Here is a 20544-nt window from a genome sequence, read left to right as displayed (position 1 = left end):
ACAGTTTAGAGATTATTTTTTAAATTGAGTTCTTTAGTGTGATATGCTACTTGAACCAAGCTGGGTTTCAACTCTAGGTTACATTTCTTCAGTTTCTCAGATGTGCCTTTTTTCTTCGAGGTCTGTCCTTGTGGCACTGCAATTAGTAAGCTGTGTTCTTGGCGTGTGGTGCAGTTTTTATCAGGTTGTTGGGTTGTTTGTCTAGGGTTAGGCCATATGATTCTGATTCATAAGAAACTTTGCAAATCTGTTTGAAACTGTTATTTGAAAAACCATGCTTTGATAGGTATCTCTACCTTCTCTGTATGTATGTGTATACATCTATAGACGGATACGAGTGAATGCATGATATGTATACATGGATATACGTGCAATCTTTGGAGATGTGTCCCTTTGTTCACCCATTCATGAAGTCTAAGTAGTTCATAACAACTTCTCTCTTTCGAAGATTACACTGAGCTGGGAGAACTTCCACCCAGATCTCCTTTGGAACCAGTGTGTGAAGATGGCCCCTTTGGTCCAGTGAAGGAAGAAAGAAAACGGACATCCCGTGAGCTTCGTGAATTGTGGAAGAAAGCCATTATTCAGCAAATACTGCTGCTCAGAATGGAGAAAGAAAACCAGAAGTTACAAGGTTGGTGAAGCTCTTCATTGTGCATTACTGCAGTACAAGTTAAATACTTTGGTTTGCACTGTGACCTTCACAGTGTTTGAGTCAAACCTTAATGAAATGTTTTAGACACATAAAGTTGAAAAAGTTTGGCAGTGTCTTCCTCAGCTTTCATTACAAAAGGCAGTTATTTACTTTTTTATTCTTAGCACTTACCCTTATAATTTGTTTACTTCATATTAACTGCTACCCTTTTTAGTTTTACAATGGCTGAAGTACTTCAATCTGGCATCTAAAAGTGATGATAACGAATTCAGCACAATCACTATCATGAATTGAATTATTTTTACACTTGCATCTATAAGCCTTTGTTTAAGTGTTGATCAACTCAGAGTTTTACTTAGCCAGTTTTGAAGTTCTTAAGGATCTGGCTGTGGACTTCAGCCTGTAGGTGCATGCAGTAATGCAGGCACCATGCAAGCAAGCTCTCTATGCGGTAGTAATAACTTATATTAGTCAAGTGTGATTAGGAGTGTGTGAAACTTGGAGTGGTTCTTCACCCATTTTTTTCCTGTGGCCAAAAGCATCTCTGTAACAAGTCTTACCATAGTGGCAAGTTTGACATTTAAATTCAAAAGGCAGCTCATTAAGAATACTGATTTTATTGTAGAGCTGCATACAGAATCAGCAGTGATTGTCTCTGAGAGCTGCTCCCTGTGAATGAGGAGAACATAAATGTTTGTTTGGATTATTTTGGAAGTTCAAGAAGGGAGTAGTCACCTGGGTCCCCCAAGGGTGGGAAACTGGCATGAAAATGGCAATTCTTGTTTGACTTTGAGTAAATTTGGAGAAGGATTGTTTTCCACAGAGAACAAATATGTAGAGACAGGTCCCAGCAAAGCAAAAAGTTTGATATACCAACTATAAAATCCTTTTTTAAAATGAGGCTGAGACTTCCAGCTTCCTTCCAGTAAGAAGGAAATGCTTTCTTTGGACATTGCATATGATCCCCCAAAGCATTTACCTATCTGTAAGCTATTTGCTGCTTCTAGTACAGCTCTCTTATTTGGGCCCTGATATCTGAAGGGCACTTGATTGCTTGAATTTCCTACAAACTCCAAAGGTGTCAGGCACATTAATATATTTTATACATAATGGCTATTACAGCAAAACATGTCTATGTAAACCAAATGCATAGTGATAGGTGCCATGAAAAGCATTTAGAGAAAGAGATACTGAGAACAGTGATTTATATAACACCTTCAATTTAGAGCAGGATATCAGAAATGAGCTTTTATCAAGTTGTTCTGTGCCTTGTGTTTTTATGGGATCTTGTATTTGGAAACAAATTTCCTTTCATATATCTGTGCTCCTGAACTTTTTTAAAAGTTCTTTTGTCTTCAGGTTATCTGTATCTACCACTACCAATCAAGTTCTTGGCAACTGCTAGGCAATAACATCCATTCAAACTTCAATAAGTTTAATCAGATGCTCTGTTGTTTTTGTTTTTTTTCCTGTCCATTTGCAAACCTGTCAGAAATTCACTAAGATGCACATTTCTGAAGCTAGCTAGTGAGTGAGTGAGGCAAGTGTTGGTAAACGTGCTGGCCCCAGGTTTATAGTGGGCACTTTGGAGTAAGGTATGTGTCCTAGGTAGCTGCTGAATGAACAGTGCAGTCAGTGAAACAGTACTTGCAAAACAGATTATTGTGCTGCAGTGAGCACTGTTAGCTGAGAAGCTGTAAGGAGTTTCATTGCTTCATTTAATATGTGAAACACTGTTAATACATGTAGTTGCATGTAACACCTTAACAAACAAATACCCAAACACCAACCCACAGCACAGTCACACCAATTTTGACAATTAAGAGGCCTCAATTTTAGGTAGATTGCACAACTGTTTGTTTGGTGAAGTTCTAAGTGAATTAATCCATTTTACAAGTATTAATCAGTGTTAATTGGTGCACTTATGATATTGTTTCCCAGCCTCAGAAAATAATTTGCAGAACAGACGTCTGAAGCTTGACTATGAAGAAATCACACCATGCTTGAAAGAAGTAACTCTGATTTGGGAGAAAATGTTGAGTACACCTGGAAGGTCAAAGATTAAATTTGATGTGGAAAAAATCCACTCTGCTGTTGGGCAAGGTAAGCACTGTTTGTTATCTTCTGTTCTTGAAATGCTTGCAAACTGAAAAGGAATAGGGTGACTTCTTGACTGCTCCTTGTAAACAGGTTCTCACTAGAGATGTTTCTCAGGCTGCTGACTGCACGAGTAACAATGTTCAGTATTTTCATGGTTACACAGGTGCATGTTGTTATTGTTTCCTTTCAGCATTAGCTGCCCCTGTATTACTGGTGTTAAGAGACTGGGTATTGTTTGTTGGTTTTGTTGTTGTGTTTTGTTTTTTTTTTTTTTTAATGAAAACTTTTCTTATATGAGAGGTGCAAAGTACCTCTGTGTATTACAATAGTTGCAACCCAATTTTGTAAATAGAAAGTTGTAATTAAAGAAGTAAGCCTAGGTAATGCCAACAATGTGACAGTTTTAAGATTGAAGAAGATGTCTGCAGCGTTAGCTGGAAATCCTCTGTTCTAGCTAGGGCAGTACATGGACATACAAACAGTGAACGTTGCTCTCTCTCTAGAACTGCTTTTTACCACAGCTCATTGCCACAGTTATTCTTCATTTCGTACAGATAGAGGGTTCTGTCCCGTTGATATGTGAACATGAGAAAAATTTGGTTTCTCTTGATAATCTGATGATTCTGGCGTGTGTTGGTGTTCTAACCAGCACTTAAACTTGGAGTGATGCAACATAAATAAGTAAATAAATCCCTGTTTAATGGATTGTTACCAGTAGATTCAAGTAGCCTGCAGATGGGTAAGTTACCCATGGCTTTTAATGCTACAAACCTCTCTGTATAGCCTAACTGTAGCGAAACCATGTTGTTAGAGCCAAGTTTTGTCATATTTCATATGTAAGCAAAAATGAAAAATGCATTTTAATTCAATTTTGCAAGTTGTAGTTTAGATGAAAACTGTTAAAAATAACTTGAGTAAGCAGTGCAAATAGGCAAAAAGTGCACATTTATACTTTTGGTGTGTGTGCATTCTAGCTTCCTAAAATTTACTGCCAACAACGGCGTCACTGTTTTATTGAGAAAATGTTAATTACTTCTATTGCAAAGCTTTATCGTGTGCTTTAGTGCGGAAAATGGGTGATAAGCATCTAGCTTTTTAGAGAGCAGTAGACAATATTTGCTGCCTCCTTTAATAGTTCTAGACTATTAGATTATTATAGACTATTATATAAGTGCTAACCTTAGACTTTAGGCAGCTCACCCTGCTTCCTCCTTAAATCTCTCCTGTTACATTGCTGGTTTCTTCTGTTTGTGAAGGAAGTACAAGAACAACAGTAGTTTGATTATGGTCTGTTAGAGGTAGCAGATAGGGATCTGCTTGCTTGAGTTCCTCAATTGTGTTAGGTCAGCGGTAGCTGAACCCTCGGTATGAGTGGAAATTACAGCTTTAATGACCTTCTTCTCAGGAGTACCACGTCACCACCGTGGGGAGATCTGGAAGTTTCTAGCAGAGCAATATCATCTTAAACATCAGTTTCCAAATAAACAACAACCAAAGGACACACCTTATAAAGAACTCCTTAAACAACTGACTTCCCAACAACATGCAATACTTATTGACCTAGGTAAGTACAGCTGGGGGGGATTCTGATTGCTGGAAGAGAAATAAAAGAAGGTAATGTATTAAAATACTCTCACCACTTAATCATGGGTTGTTGGTAAGAGGTGCTTTTAGTCTGATCTAAATGCAAACTATTACTTGATGTCAATAGGAAAATGTGGAATGCGTGTTTCAAGCACAGAGAGCCTTTGCAACATGTGGTAATTAGGGGCTGGATCTGTATTACAGATATTAATGGTGGAATAGAAATCCCCAAGAAAATAAGTCAGTATTTAAGTGCAGATTGTAGAATAACAAGTGCTATTCATTTGTGATACCCAGCATCTACTGTCTCTCCTAAATACCCTTGCTTGAAATAACACAGAAGTTTTACTTTCAGTGGTAGATGATGGTAGCTGGTATTTTTACTTGTATTAAAACAATTATGAACAGCTCAAAAGCTCTTTTTAAGGCACTTCTCAGCAGGGTGTTCCCACTGCCTAACTTCAAGCAGCAACTTGCTCCTGATTTAAGACGATGAATTGGTCTGTGGAGATACACGCACTGTTCTCCACTGGGTGTAGTAGAGAGTGATTAGGAACCAAGGCTTTTAAATTTAAAGTGTCTTGAAGGTGGATTTCAGACAGATCTGTGACCCCAAGCAGCAGACTAGCATGGCTGCTCCTCAGCTGTGTTAAGAATTCTGTGAACGCTCCTGCAGTCATTAAAGGATTTCTAATGTGACAGTAATTGTTCAAAATTATGCTGTTGTTGACTCATATGTTCACATGTCTAACATTTATCTTTGCAAAAATATTTGTGCTTGAAAGAAACTCTCCTGATACAAGTTAATAATACCTCACTGGTGTATGGCTGAATTGGACATTTTTACAGTTAATCCATAGGTTATCCATTTCAATATATGGTCATGGAGATGTATGTGTATACATATAGGTAGATAGATACCATTCTCTTTTCCCTTGGATATTTTAATTCAGTTTATTGTCTTGGAAACCAAGACAACAAAAAAACAAGTGTTCTTCCATGAGGATGCCATCACTTGCATGTGAGATTCTGTGGTCTACTGTGTTCATAACAGCTCTTTCAAATTAAATAAGTAATCTTTTATTCCAGAGCATGATAGAGTTTACAAAGTGTTGCGTGTTACAGGGTTTGTGGTTTGAGTCTGAGGGGCTGTGTGGAGCAATAATTAAGTTTGAATAAATGAATTTACCATGAAAAAGCTGTTAATGGAAAATTACATACTGCAACTAGCTTAACATCATGTTATAGGATGATAAAAATTATAGATCTGTGCTTCGTTTGATCTGAGTGATTAATGCTCACAGCCTTTTCTCTAAAGGCGTCATACAGAATTATTCTGTCATACTTCTGTTCTTTACAACTGTATTCAAATAGTATTTCAGTTGCAAATACGGTCATATACCCTTTCTGTCACATGGAAGAACTGCCTGGTGAGAGGTCATTTATTCTCAAGAATGTTCAGAGACACTTACTTCTTAATAACATTATATGCAGACAGTTTTCCAAATGTACTGAACTGTGAGAAGATTTCTTGAGTTTAGATGGTGAACTAAGTGCCAGTGCATGCAGGTGTTGTTTCCCTCCAGACTTGGTCACACAGATTCTAGGAATTCCCCTAGATTGCACAATGCCAGACATGTAGACACATTTGGTTTTGTTTTTTTTGTTTTGTTGTTGTTGTTGTTTTTGTGATAGACATTTATGTGCAATCATAGATCATTTGCTAGCAAGTACCTGTTAGTCAGCGTATGTGGTTTCATATCCCCCTGGCAACATAGTATGTTAGGATTCTGTCACATTGAGGTGCCATAGTAAGGGGTGAACAGTTCTGTGATAGTCAGTGAGTTGGTTGAGTAGAGCAGAGTCCATTGCACACCAGAGATGACACTGTGGTGTCATGGGGGAGAGAAGTGGGATAACGGACAGCAGGAAGCACAGGCAGCAGCCTGAGGGTGAGTTTATTACACCACAGCCTGGGGCTGGCTCAGCAAGCTGTCCCTGTTTTCTGTCTGGTTATACACACAAATACTACTCAGCTTTTTCTCTCACACGAATACTTTGTCTCCTGCGCGCTGCTTGTAGAGACAAGTGACTGTGTGCAAATCAGCGACAGTGCATGGCTGTTTTCCTGCAAAGTACTGTTTTTGTGGGGGAGTTATTTGCTAGCCCAGTTGTAGGGGGAAGGATGGGCTCCTGTTTTTTCAGTAAGATTGAATTAGGAAGCTGAAAGGTTTAGTAACACACTTTGAAATAGAGTAGTGTTGTGCAGCATAGACGGATAGGCAGCTAAAAGGAATTTGCGTTTTGGCTCCTGTTTCTTCAGGCTATCAGAATTGTTTCTTTTAAATAGATCCTCAAGAATCTGTCTGAAAAGCATGCACTTCTCCCTGGATAGAAGAACTGATATTCTTGCTACCTATGGTTAAAATATTTTAAAAGCTTTCCCAAATTAACCCCAAAATGTCTTGCTAACACAGTAAGATGCTAAGCTGTACAAGTATTGCTTGCGCTTAGTTGAACTAATCAGTTGAACTGATGTGTTTTCATGTGTAAATACTGCTTCCTGAGAATGAGGAGCATTGAGATGTAAAGTACAGCAGCCACTCTCCTGCCCCAGTGCATGTTGTTACTGTGCTGCTTTACTACATGCACAAGAGAAAAGATACAGTTCCCCGGTACTTTTTTTTTTTTTTTTTTTGTCTGTTTCCTTCTGTGGCCGTATCTGCTGCAATCAGTGGGGATTTCAGGTTCTGAACGTTAAGTTTATGTTCAGTAACTGATTTATTTTTTTGCCAGGTCAGAGTAAACTGAACTCCAGATGGTATCAGCATAGGAAATTGCTGTGCTCATCACTGGCTGTTTGCTGAGCACAGTAGAAAATTATATTTTGTTTTATTATAGGCCAGAAATAAAGTAGTAGATAGCAGCACTCTTGAGGTACCAGAGTTCATTTCAGCCTCTTTTCAGCAAAACCAGAAATTGTTTACTCCTAAGTAAAAGTTAGAATTTGTGGGTAGGTTAGAGCCATGGCACTCAGAAACGAATCTGCTTGTGAATTTAGCACTTTGATCCCTCTGTTTACTGCTTTGTGAATTTCTTAGCATTTCTATTCTTGCTCAACATGTGATTTTTCTTTGTGACTTGTTTGAAAGGCACCTTGCCATGTGAGCGAGGCCGCACAGATCTGTCTTCATACTGCGCTGCAATAACTCATTGTTGTGGCAGAGGAGGCAAAGGAATGAAAGCTCCCAGTACAAGTGGAAGCTAAAAACTTTGTTTCACCAGCATTCGGTTATGTGATAGGGCCTGGCCTAGGGAGACCTGGTCAGAAACTGCAAGCTGGAGTGGTGACAGGCCACAGCAGTTACCAGATGGCAGAAGGACTCTGCCCCAGGCTTTGTCTCATTGAAATGGGAGCTCCGATGTTATCTAGGCGGCAGCACAGCAGCATTCCAAGCGCTAAGGGGTGTGGTGGTATTTAACAAGTGGGCAACTGAAAAACATGCTCCACTTAATACTAGAACAAAAGGCATATTCAAATTTCTTCTCAGTTCAGGTATGTAGCTGGGGAAATCTGATAGGGAGAGACTAGGAAGAAAAAAAATACTGTCTTCTGGAAACATTTTCAAAAATATCTGTGAAATTGAGGCTGTTAAATGTTCTTGCAGAACTGCAGTATCACAGAGTGACTGAGGTTGGAAGGGACCTCTTAAGATCATTTGTCCAGTGCCCTACCCTAGAGCAGACTGCGTTCAGATTCTGAATGGCACCACAGGTGGATACTGGAGCCTTTCTGGGACAAAAGTCTGATTATTTCTTCGTTGGTTGGTTGGTTTTTTGTTGTTGTTGTTTCAATTTTTTAACATAACTTTAATTATGTTCACAGGACGCACATTTCCAACACATCCGTACTTCTCAGCACAGCTGGGAGCTGGACAGCTGTCACTCTACAATATTTTGAAAGCCTATTCCCTTCTAGACCAGGAAGTAGGATATTGCCAGGGACTTAGTTTTGTAGCAGGAGTTCTACTACTTCATATGAGTGAAGAAGATGCTTTTAAAATGCTGAAGTTTCTCATGTTCGATGTGGGGCTAAGAAAACAGTATCGTCCTGACATGACAATTCTACAGGTATAATTTCTATTTTTCTAATACAAGAATACTGATGATAAGTGACAATAAAACAGTATAGATATGGCATTGTCAATGTATGGACTTGACCTTAAATTCATTTCTCAAAAAGGAAGATGATGATCTGGAAAAATAATGGATCATTTAAAATGTAGTATTTCAAATTAAAATAAGCTACTGGAAAATCTATGAAAGCCATAATCGGCAAGAATTCTGGTATATGTTGTTTTTGAGGTTTAAATGAGTCTGTTGTAGGCTCATGGGTGCCCCATCCTTGGTCTTCTATGTGGGTATTTCCTAGTATTCTTTTCTTTGCAAAAATCAGTCCAAACATCACCCGACAAATATCTTTCACTGTTTCTAGTAAGATGATGAAGTGTGGACTTTGCTGTTATGACTGTTACACCATATTTAGCTTTAGTCTTTCTTCTTCGTGCAGATCCAGATGTACCAACTATCCCGACTTCTTCATGACTACCATCGAGACCTCTATAACCACCTTGAGGAACATGAGATTGGCCCCAGCCTCTATGCTGCTCCCTGGTTCCTCACCATGTTTGCCTCACAGTTTCCCCTCGGATTTGTCGCAAGAGTATTTGGTAATTCTTCATAAAATTTCAATATGTTCTTCTTGACATCTTGTATTTGGAATCCTGCTATGAGGAACAGTTCATCATCCAGCTTGTTCCAGACATCCAGGAGTACTACTTTTGTTTTGTACTACTGTTCATCAGTAGGAAGTTGTCCTACGAAGCATGTAGTGTTTGCAGTAAAATAGAAGAGAGAAGAACATACAACAGTTCCAAACAGTCTCACATTTCATTCTCATTGCTACCTTTTTCCACCCTGTAGTCACCTGTAGAGAGAATGTTAGATTTGTGACCATTAAAGCATAGTGGCATGACAATACCGCTTAAATGCCTAGAGTTATTTTAGTTGCAAGCTGAAAAGAGACGTACACAAGGCATCATCTGAGAAATGTATCCATTTATTCTATTGTCACTGTCTCCAACACTGTAACTGGAAAATAATTTTGAAGGTTATGTTTCTAAAACATACACAGAGATGACCCGTACAGTTTAATAACGGATTTACTCTGTAGAAGCATAGAGCTTTTAAACTCCTGTTGGCTGTCCTTACACTTCTAGCCTGAAGGATAATCTCCTTTGCAAAAACTGGTAAATGTTATGAAGCACCACTGTGTTTAGGCTCTGAAGTTACTTCTGTTACTATTATTTGGAATCTGTAGAAGTAGTGATCTATTTTTTTTTTTTTAATAAATTCACATGAGGTTTTCACCTTGATGCTTTCTTATCAGTGCATTTTATAGATTAATTGCTATTGAGAAAGTGCCTTATTTTCTTTTTAGTTCTTTGTTTTTCCATTGCATTATGTGGCACTGTATCTACCATGATAAGCAGGACAGATTGGAACTCTCCTTCTGTTTTGTGTCTTCTGAAAGGAATTTTCTTGCCTTTTCCGTAGTGTCACTTTAGAGTTGTAACTACACAGTGATAAATGCTGACACTTTAATGTCTTAATGTAAAGTTACAATATCGTTTACCACAATAGAAAATAATAAATGCAGATTCTGAGATGAGCCAACAGCAATCCAGTCCTGTTACTGGTCATGCTATAAACAGTGTTAAAAGAAATCACAGTGATAAGGATAATATACACCAAATAGAATGACGTCCTGTCATTAGCACCTTATCTCCAGGAAAAACAGAAATAGCATTTTGCCTTAATTTTTCATTCATTTTTAATTTTATTTATTTTTACTTTGTGAAAGTTCAAAGTAGATAGCTGTCAATGGAAGTTAACCTATCTGTCTACAATAGTCTTTAAGTATTAAATGAATTGTTGTATGCAAGTGTCACGTACTGAAATTATCATCAGTTCACCTTTCATTATTCTTCATCTATCACAGTTCTGTACATGACAGTAACAGTCTTTGAGTTGGATTGTTGACTGCAATGAAGATTATAAAAGTGCTCTGTTTATCCAGTACATTTGGATTTCTGCCTTTCAGAGCTTTCAAAAGCAAGATTTTGCATTAGAATAGAAGGCAAAGATGCATGATCTCCATAGAGCTAAATTTATTTAGGTCAAGAACAGAAAAGCATATGTGATCTAAACTGTCACCTAAATCTCAAATGTTTGTTGGAAAGGAAGGACAGCGTGACCAGCGCTTGCAGGTTTTTAATGTCTGAAAGTATGTAGGAATGTCTTTCTTGAAACAGTGTTTACTGGAATTATATAAATAGAGAGTGGTGGACATTATTTTTACATTAGAAAGCAAAATCTCATCTTCATCCATGTTAAAGACTGAAACAAGCAACTGTAAACTTGAAAAAGGCTAAAGTTATCACTTCATTAGTGGCTGCTATGAGCATTATGGCAAATTAGGATCCAGCCAGTTCTGACTCCTATATTCACAGCCTTCTGAAGAGCTTAGGTACATTTTCATTGCTCACTGATTTGACCTTGAGATTAATGTTTCCTTTTAATATCAGAGTAACTCATCTGTAGGCTATGAAGACTTAGAGCATACTGCTGTTTTGTAACATGTTCTTTGAACCCTTGATGTTTGAAACCCTGCTGCTACTTATACAGTTGTTACAGAATACTTCTTTTGTCTTTTTGTAAAGCATACTTTTGCAAGTGTTTCACGAGTAATATGTAGGAGCAATGTGCTATAAAGAGGTTAATCTAAGGACAGTTTTACGAGTCAAACAGAAAAACTTCTTTTTTCTTTTTAATTATCTGTACAACTTTCAACACTTCTCCTGTGCTCAATCTAATGAAAGTGCAGCATAACAAGGATGTATTCTTTAATACCTATATCAACTTATTTACTTGGTAAAAGTAATGTTTATTTTATTCCAAGATTATAGATAAAACTTAAATTTTAAATCCTCTAGGCTGCTAGTCACACTGACGTTAATTCGGTACCTTCACTGTGCTGGTGTTGGCTGGCAGCCCACTGAACAGGAAGTGTGGGGAGTGGATAACAAATGGGTCTTTGTTAAGTACTTTCTATTTTAAATGAGAGAAGGATTTCAGCTCTGTATTACCAGCTCAGCTCATACAGACATTTGTTAACAACTTACAGGTCACCTTGAGTTAAACTCTGTGAGGCAGGTGCTGAATCACAAGTACTCTATTCTCTGCTCTGTTTTCTCTTTGTGTTTCTTAGCTGTTTTCTAGCATTCCGTGTCAAAACATACAGCTTTCCTTATAAAACATTTTCCCATAATTTCCAGTTTCATTAGACAGTTGAGTCAGATTCCTACTGTTACCCTTTCCAATCATTCCTGCCGTAAACTGAATTAGATGAAAAATTTTATGCAACTTCTAGAATGAGTAGCAACAGAGTGTAAGGTTTGTGATTAGTTACTGATTGTACTTTTCTTTCTCAACCAGTGACAAAGAGAAGTGAAATGACTTACTGTTTCAACATCTCCAATGTGAATGAGCAGGGTAGCGGATTGAAATTTCATTCTGATACAAATTTGGAAAGAAAAGAATTGCTTTTATGAAGAATGGCAGTTAGTGTTTTCATATGTTCTTTACTACATCAGAGAAACCTATGATTTTGCTAGCAGTCGTTTCCATTATCACACGTGGGTTTTTTTTCTTACTTTAATTTTTTAAATCATGAAGGTACACAGTGTGTTGTGTTATTGTCTAACTGTGAGTCTCAGCTGCTTCATTCGCAGCTTCAAATGCAAGGAAGGGAAAGAGCAGGAGAAAAGCTCTTTCTAAATAAAAACAAATATAGGAAATCCAGACTAAAACGACATTATCTTCCTTTTCCTTACAAGTAAAAGCAGTGGGCAAGAAAGAGGTTAACTAGAAGAATTTTACTTTTTAATTATCTGTACAGCTTTCAACAATTCTGAACAGAATCTAATGAAAGTAAAGCATAATAAAGATGTGTCCACCAGTACTGTTTCGTATGTTGTGTATTTTGGCTCATAATGACTCTTTAAATAAAGCCAATAGAAGATTCTGAGTTCTAGTAGCAGGAAAGTCAGATGCAGGATAGCACTGTTTATACTGTGACCATATAATTGGTGGAGTCAGATGGGTTTCTTTCTTGTCTAATGCTTTGATTGCAGTCTTCTATGTCTTGCCTCTTTAAAGAGATAGGAAGCTAGTAAAGGAAAAGAAAAGAAAGGAAGTTGCATTGAAAGGTCACTATGTACTGTGGCTTCATTGTGCTTGAATGTACGCCAGGGTGCTGTCACTGCAGGGCCACCTGCAATGTTAACGCTTAAGCTGTATTACTAAGATTTCAGGGTACTTATTCCTGTAGCTGTAAGAATATTAATGTAAGTGGTTGAGGCGCCTTCTAAAAATAAGCACATGAAACTTGATGCTGCTGGGAAATATGCATTTATCTACACATGCTGTCTTACTGAGATTCTGTAGCTTTATCCATCAGATCAGAAAACAGAGCTTCAGATTTTCAGTTGTGTCTTTGGAATTAGTTTCTGCCTGCTCTGTTACAATCTGAAATGGCACTGAGAGCAGAGATCCAGCTAACTTGAGAGCTGCAGACTTAGCAATAAATTCCACAGTTTGTACTTTATTTCTTTATTCCCACAAACATCTCAAAAGGAAAAAGCCCACAAAGCTACCAAATGCACAAAAAGTAGTGAAACTGCCAAATTTGACTACCTGGCTTATTTTGTGTTCTTTGCTTAAACTTGAGTCAGATTTGTTGGCTGAAAACTCACTGAACAAATTAAATCATTGATTATGTTAGTCAAATGTGGATTCACAGTCATAGTTGGAATTCTGCAAGAAATCCAAGACCGTAGCCTCAGTGATAAATATACATGTCCGGCAGAGTATATCTAGCCTCCAGATCACCCTTAGCAGAAATTGTTATTCTTGGACATTTTATTGTTTCAATATTCTTGTCAAAAGATGGGATTACTTGTGTGCTCTAATTTTTCCTTTGTTTTCACAGATATGCTGTTCCTTCAGGGATCAGAGGCTATATTTAAAGTGGCCTTAAGCCTTTTGGGAAGCCACAAGCCCTTGATTCTGCAGCATGAGAACCTAGAAACTATTGTTGATTTTATTAAAAACACTCTCCCCAACTTGGGTTTGGTACAGATGGAAAAGACGATTAGTCAGGTATGAAATAATTTAAATTATGAGTAATATGCAAAGAAATAATATTGTTTTTAACAAATTCTTGCAGAAAATTCACAGCAGTGTATTGTATTACTTCCAGCTGACAAAAAATCTGTAATTGTGGTTATGAAGATGCTGAAAAATTTTGGAACTGTATGACTTGTTTTGTATCCCTGTATTCTTACATATATGCATTGGTTATGGTCACTTTATGAAGCATTTAATGAAATTGAGAGTTTGGGGTCTCCAAATAATATTGCTTTCCAAATCTAATTTCAGGAGCAGAAATTGACTTATAAGAGCTTTAAAAATGTTGACTTGGGTTTTACAGAACTAGAAGCCTTCCTCCAAACTTTGTCTATTCTGGCTTTTATGGTGCTGTCTTGGTATGTTGCAGCAGTGGTTTTGTACTTCACCCTGAAGAACCTAGGGGAGAGTGGCCTCCTATTGTAGACAGTGATTATAGACAGCAAAAACTGGGAATTCTAGAGCCTTTTTTTTTTTTTTTTTTTTTAAATAGCAGACTGGGAGAATTATGTAATATTGCTAAACTAGCAGATGGCTCCAAAACTATATATATGTGAATTGAAAGGGGAAAGTGGGAGATTTCTAGTGGGTAAACAGAAGTATACGCTATCTACCAGGCTTAAAGCCCAAAGTGCACAGCTCTACAAAGACTGAGTGCTCAGGTGACCTGCAGGAAGCCACTGGCTTTGAGCAGGAGGATGGCAAGATGCTCTCTTTTCAGGCATCTCTGACTGCTCTAAATTTAAAAGTGGGCAGGCAGAAGTGAGTACAAAGCAGAGCCATTCTCATTCTTTGATTAGGTCTGCCTTTAAAGAGAGTGGCAGGTTGACGTGCCCTGCAGTCCATATGCAGCTCCTTACCCCTTCTGCAACCTGGCCTTCAGTGTATGTGCCACAGCTTGCCTTCAGTTAGTTATCGTTCAAATCAAGCTTTTGATTCGCCTCATTTTTTCACCCCTTTCAGATTTGATACTCTGGATATGATGATAGGGATTTCCCTCCCTTCTCAAAAGCAGAAAGGCTGGTAGTGATAGAGGCAATGAGAGGAGCTAACAGTCTCCCTGCTGAATTGCACCTCTTTTTTTGTTTGTTTGTTTCTTTTTTTCAAATTTCAGCAGTGTGTTTTCTCCAAAGATGCTCAGATCATACAGAAAATTAGCGTTCCATATGTGTAGCCAAACCCAGATTAAAGCTCTGTTTTCAGTGTTTAGATTTGTATTTGTTCTGCTATACAGTTGTATACTACTTGAGATTATTTTTAATAGCATATATAACAGATGTTATGAACATTTCATAATCCTGATGGTTTATTTAACTATAACTGAGGTGTAGGTACTGCAGTGAATAAAATAGGAAATAATTATTGATATTTCATCAGATATTTAAGGTATGTTTTTTTACTTATTTCTAGGATAAATAAATTACAAGAGGTTTAAAAGTATGTAATAAGTCATGGGTTTCTAATCTTGAGCTATTTTCAAGATGCATTTTAAAATCACATCTACGTTTGTGCCTTCTATGTTCTGTAACTGGCCACTTGTCCTTTTTGTTTAGCTGCTTTTCCACTGCTGCCAAAGGAGATAATTGGTTGGTTTTTGATTTTTTTTTTTTCCTTCAGGTTTCTCTGTGTGCCTCAGTTTCTTTATCTGCTTTTAAAATACAAGGTTTTCTTAATGCTTACTTATAACATTGAACACTCATGTCAATGATTCATAGTTAACAGTAATAATCTACTTTGACATTGCATAATGTTTAAATGAAGTGTGTTTGTGTAAGGATAGATAATTTCATCTTCTTTCAGTCTCTCAGTAAACCATAAATAAGCCTAGCAACGTCTGCTGGTTTTCATTTGAAACTGCTACAGGAAAACTCTTAGACTTGTATGTGGCCCAAGAATTTAGACTGCACTTTCTGGAAATGCATCTAATTCCACATATGTCTGCGAGAGTTCATGCCAAACTCAGATGCATGAAATTTGCAAGCTAGGAAAGGGAGTGCCATATAAATTCTGCACTTCTTGAAAGCTTCAATATAAGTGATTTTGCTGAAGCACTGAATCAGTACCAAAGTTTTAAATTGAATCCAGATCCAGTGCCAGTGTTTGGCTCAATCTTGCCATCTCCAGAGTAGGAAATCCTAATGCCAAGAATTGTCCTTTTTTTTTTTTTAAACGCAACAATTCAATACCCACGTGTTGATCTGTGGGTTTGAAGGCATCAAATGAGCTATAGTTTTGATCCACATAGCACCTAATAATGTTTTCATATACAACAGGTGTTTGAAATGGATATTGCCAAGCAGCTGCAAGCTTATGAAGTTGAATACCATGTGCTTCAGGATGAGCTTATAGATTCATCTTTGAATGACAATCAGAGACTGGATAAGTTAGAAAAGGCAAACAGCAGCTTGCGCAAACAGAACTTTGAACTCCTGGAAGAACTGCAGGTACAGTTTATATTCATATTGACATTCTTATTTATCTACATTTTTTTTTCAGAAGAGACCATTCTACACTAAGACGTGGAAGAGATTGGTGTTTGGTCTAGTGACTTAAAAGCTTAGCAACTTGTGGTTTTGTTTGGTTTAGGATTTAAAGCTTAAATGCAGAAATAATTCTCAGAACGGGGAGTGAACAGAGCACATGCTTGCGATTAGTGAAAAGTTGAATCACTGCACTCCTCTTGTAATTAAAATCATAGCTATAGGAGATGATTAAAAATACACATGGTGCTTTCGCAACTTCATTTTTACATTTTTCAGTCACTGCTTTATTACAGCTGCCTATTAAAAATGAAAAGCTAATGCCCTTGTCACGAATTAGAGCTGCATCATCTGTGGCTTGTGTTATCTGTAAAGATACGGCCTTTCTTGCAAAAATGGGGGAGGGGGGATTGTTGGTTTTCTTACTGAAAAAATGTTACTCATGTGACTTAGATAATATGTGAAATAATGATGTCTAGTATGTGTTCTGTGCCCATTCAGTCCACAGCCTTTGGCAGTACACCAGCTGCTCTCTGTAGGTCTGTAGGGCTTTTCCTTTAACTGCTCAAGAAGTCAGCTTTCTGACTGCTTTATAAGAAAATATGTTATAAATCTTCTGATCATGCAGTTAATTTGATTGAAAAAAGGGACTTCAAGGTTAAAAAACAGATAATATGCTCTACTAACAGTTTCAAAGCTCTTGATTATTGTCAACAACATAGGTTCCATAAATTCATAGGTGAAAGCAATATAGATTTCTCAGACATTGGTAGCTTATTGTACACAATGACTAAGGCTAGCCGACAGCGCAGACCTAGAGGAAAGTCTCTTAACAAAAATCTTCTTAAAACGTAAATTCTGACCATACAAGATCTGAAACTGTTACAGGTTGTAAGATAAATCTTACAGATGTAAGGGAAACTGCTCTGCAGGACATTTTTGTAAAGCTTCAGACACATAGATGAAGAAATTGTTGAATGTAGGAGACAGAGGAGAAAAGGATTTTTGGTGTCAGATTCAAGATGAGATGTCCTATAGGTAGCTGCAGCAGGGCATTTTCCACCCTGCTCCCATGCCTAAAGGCTTTGCAGTCCTAGGTGCCTTTTGTTTGTTTTTACAAAGTCATCTCCACTTCAGTGCTGGCAACTCAGCACCTAACATCAGAGTGGGAAGCTTGACTATTGTAGTGTTGCAGCCCCTTTGTCTTGGAGGTGGGCCTCATTTGCCTTCCTTTCCAGTAGTGAAAGATGACCTATTGCAGATGTGAGCAAAAAGTATGACCAAAATATGTGGGTCCTGATTTGTCAATATTCCGCCCCTAAAGGCTGAACTTGTTAACCTGCCGTAGTTATATATGAAGGGCGATGAACTCCTCAGGAAGAGAAATAACTGAAAGCAGAGACCATCCAGTGCTTTTGTCTGCAAACATTACTCAGCGATGGAACTTCCAAACAGACCTCTGCTTTTGTCAGAAAACTTAGCTACAGATCTCACGCAAAGAATTGAAATGATCTTATATTTTGTTTCATGTGGATCCTAACTCCAGCCTCTTGAAGGAGAATCAGGAATGCACAGCAACAGGAATTTATCAAGATTTGTTGTCTATCAGACTAAATCCTCACCTTCCCCTTCGTTCCAAGTCCAGTGTTTGTTGGACTCAGTGCTGAGATTAAATGGGGATACATCTAACACGCGAAGCTGTCTTTGCTTTGCAAACAATTTGGAATTCATCAAACATGGTTGGTCAAAAATGTCACAACTGACCCATACAGAGGCTTATCATAATCTGCCATTCTTTGGAATATAAATTACAAACATCAGTTACTTTCTGATTTGATCTACGTCACCTTAGAATCTAAGCTTAATTGTGATCCAAAGCAATAAAGTTGAGAGAAGGAAGCTTCTTGTTACAGAGAACACTCTAGTAGCCATCTAAAATACACAGGTCTAATCACATTCATGCTTGGATTTTACCTTTATAGTTTTCCTTCGTTTTGGAAGGTATTTAGTCAGATATTAATTTCCTTTTTTTTTTTTTTTCTCCTTTTTTCCTCTCTTCTTTCTGTCAAAGGTGGCTAATGGAAAAATTCAAAACCTTGAAGCCACAGTAGAGCTTTTATTGTCTAATGAAGGCAAATTGAAGGAGTCAATTCTCAATCTTGAGCAGGAACGAACAGCTTTGCAGAAGGCAGTGGAAGAGATGCAGAAAAAGACTGGTGATACAAATGAGAAGCCTCTGCTTACTAGACAAGAGCACCTGGATGCTGACTGATCTGCAGTTGTCACAGAGCTGAGAAGCAGAGCAAAAAACAAAGGGAAGAACTGGGTCTTTTTGTCCATCCATGGAGATACGACTTTGTCATCTTCATTGTACATGCCTTACTGTAGCAAAGTGAGATAGAGGCATTGTGGCTGCCCAAATCAGAAACAGGTTTCTTGGGGAGGAATCTTTCTTCTTAGTACATGGAAGTGCTCTGAACAGCAAGATGCCATGTCACAACACACAGGAGAAACCTACTAGTGTGTGCACAGTGCACTGTAAAGATGTGAAGGATTCTTCCATAAGTGCTTCTAAACCCAAGTGCTTTATGTTTGTTACATAGTTTGTGTTCATAAACAGCATGGTAAATAGCACATCCTTTAGAAGCTCCTTTGAAAAAACTATGGCATTGTAAAACCTTCAAATTGATGGTTGCCTTGTTGCAGCTATGCAGTGGTAACACTTGCAGAGAGTTTTATGATTGGACTTGAGATATTTTTCACAGTCTAATTCCCCTGCAGCTTGACTCAGTTCTGTTAATTTTGCTGTTTACACCTCACATAACTGTTTCTTGATGCTTGCAGATGTCAATCTATTGGACTCCAGAGAGCTGGACTTCATCGTACATAACTATGTGTCATTAGGGGTTGCCGTCTGTTTTTATAAGTATCTTGTTTTAATATATTTCTGTTTAACATCCATTAGTGTGTTGTTAGTTGGCATTACCTGATAAACATACATACTGTATATAGTAACTGCGTTGTGCTTGACAAAATACACTGACGTTGGTTTCATGAAGCCTGTAACTCTCGCAGTATCACCCAAGGATTTATATTTGGACTCTTAAGTTTCGTTTTATTTATTTCTGATCTGCTGTGTGATGTAAGACATCATTTTGTAGGGAAACTAACGCCCTGATCTATTTTTCCTTTCTTTGGTACTCTGCCCATCAGTCCTCTGGGAAATGTTTTTCTTTAAGGCTTTTTTGTAAGCGTTGGAGGCATTTTGAGAGCTTCATGTTGTGCCAGAGATGCTTAAACTGCTTTGTAAAGGTTATGACTGTTTGAATTATGGCACCATTCTTTATACAGTGCCTCTTTTGAGTAAGATTACACATTTAAAAAATAAAAAAATCAGTTTCTCAGTACAATGAAAGTAGTTTTCAGGCCAGTTGAAGCACCACTGCTGCAAGTGCAATAATTTTCACGGCAGTCCATTCAGTTGTATGGGTTTGCTTCTGAGTTAGAGAATAATACTGTAGGTTTGTTTAATCCCAAGGACAGAGGTAATACACATCAGCATGTTGTCATGGTGGAGAATCACCCAGAGATGTGATTTTTGTTTTACTTAAATTGTTTTTATTCTTATTTTTAAAATTTCAAAGCACGTAGTTGTTTGGTTGTTTGGTTGTTTGTTTTTCTGGGTGGAAATGTAGGAAAGGTTTTGTTTTTCTGTTTTCTTCATGCACGACCCTTTGACACATCATGGCTGTAGTTGAACATTCATCTGTTGTGCAGAACAAATACCTCTGTATAGGTCAAGAAGAAAAAGAGAATTTTCTATTCAATTTCTGAACGCTTTGTTTCACTCTGTCATGTCTTGAATATGGCTCATTCTTGCAAATCCACTCTGTATTCATTTAGTATTGAAATTCCAGATAAATTAATTATTATTAATCCACTTACCTCAAAGGCTTGCTTTTTATTTGGAAATCCATACTGGGATTCATGCTTCATGTTCAAAACCATGTTATCATGGACCTCATACTGTTAGAGCACTCCGTAACATTGCATTTTTACACCACAGTGCCATAATTCATACACTGATGTTTTAATGAGCAATAAAAGTAATAATAATGTATGCCTACATCCATGTTTTTAATTTATTGTTACATTTAAAAACAAAAATGTAGTTTGTGGGGTGGCAGTTCAGAGTCTTGAGACCTGCAGCTGCAAGTGTTGACTCCAGGAAAACACTCCTTTTTTTTTTTTTTGTTCTAGTCCATTACCAAGAATCTGTGTAATTGCAGAAGTTCACAGTGTAGATAAGAACTGAAGTAAATGTTGTCAGAATGCACCAAAAGGGCAAATTAATAATAAGCAACTTTTTGCTTTTGTTACCATGTGATTGTTTGATTGCACGAGAGGCTGAGTTTT

At 37.6% G+C, this 20544-nt stretch overlaps 1 protein-coding gene across 13 annotated transcripts in view; it reads left to right on the top strand.

Moving 5' to 3' along the window:
• Nucleotides 1-20248, top strand: part of TBC1D1 (TBC1 domain family member 1) — a 95730-nt gene extending 75482 nt beyond the window's left edge. For all 13 annotated transcript variants that reach the window (XM_042871073.1, XM_042871076.1, XM_042871082.1 and 10 more), the window contains 8 exons: nucleotides 449-634; nucleotides 2597-2758; nucleotides 4161-4319; nucleotides 8226-8470; nucleotides 8910-9069; nucleotides 13452-13621; nucleotides 15922-16092; nucleotides 18200-20248. In XM_042871073.1, coding sequence (XP_042727007.1) covers nucleotides 449-634; nucleotides 2597-2758; nucleotides 4161-4319; nucleotides 8226-8470; nucleotides 8910-9069; nucleotides 13452-13621; nucleotides 15922-16092; nucleotides 18200-18400 — 1454 coding nt within the window. In that variant the 3' untranslated portion in view covers nucleotides 18401-20248. The remainder of the gene's footprint in view (nucleotides 1-448; nucleotides 635-2596; nucleotides 2759-4160; nucleotides 4320-8225; nucleotides 8471-8909; nucleotides 9070-13451; nucleotides 13622-15921; nucleotides 16093-18199) is intronic.
• Nucleotides 20249-20544: the final 296 nt, after the last annotated feature.

Source organism: Lagopus leucura, unplaced genomic scaffold, assembly GCF_019238085.1.
Source record: "Lagopus leucura isolate 7727_CA_CO unplaced genomic scaffold, USGS_WTPT01 Super-Scaffold_100004, whole genome shotgun sequence".
Taxonomy (NCBI): domain Eukaryota; kingdom Metazoa; phylum Chordata; class Aves; order Galliformes; family Phasianidae; genus Lagopus; species Lagopus leucura.
This window is presented reverse-complemented; position numbering and strand designations above follow the sequence as displayed.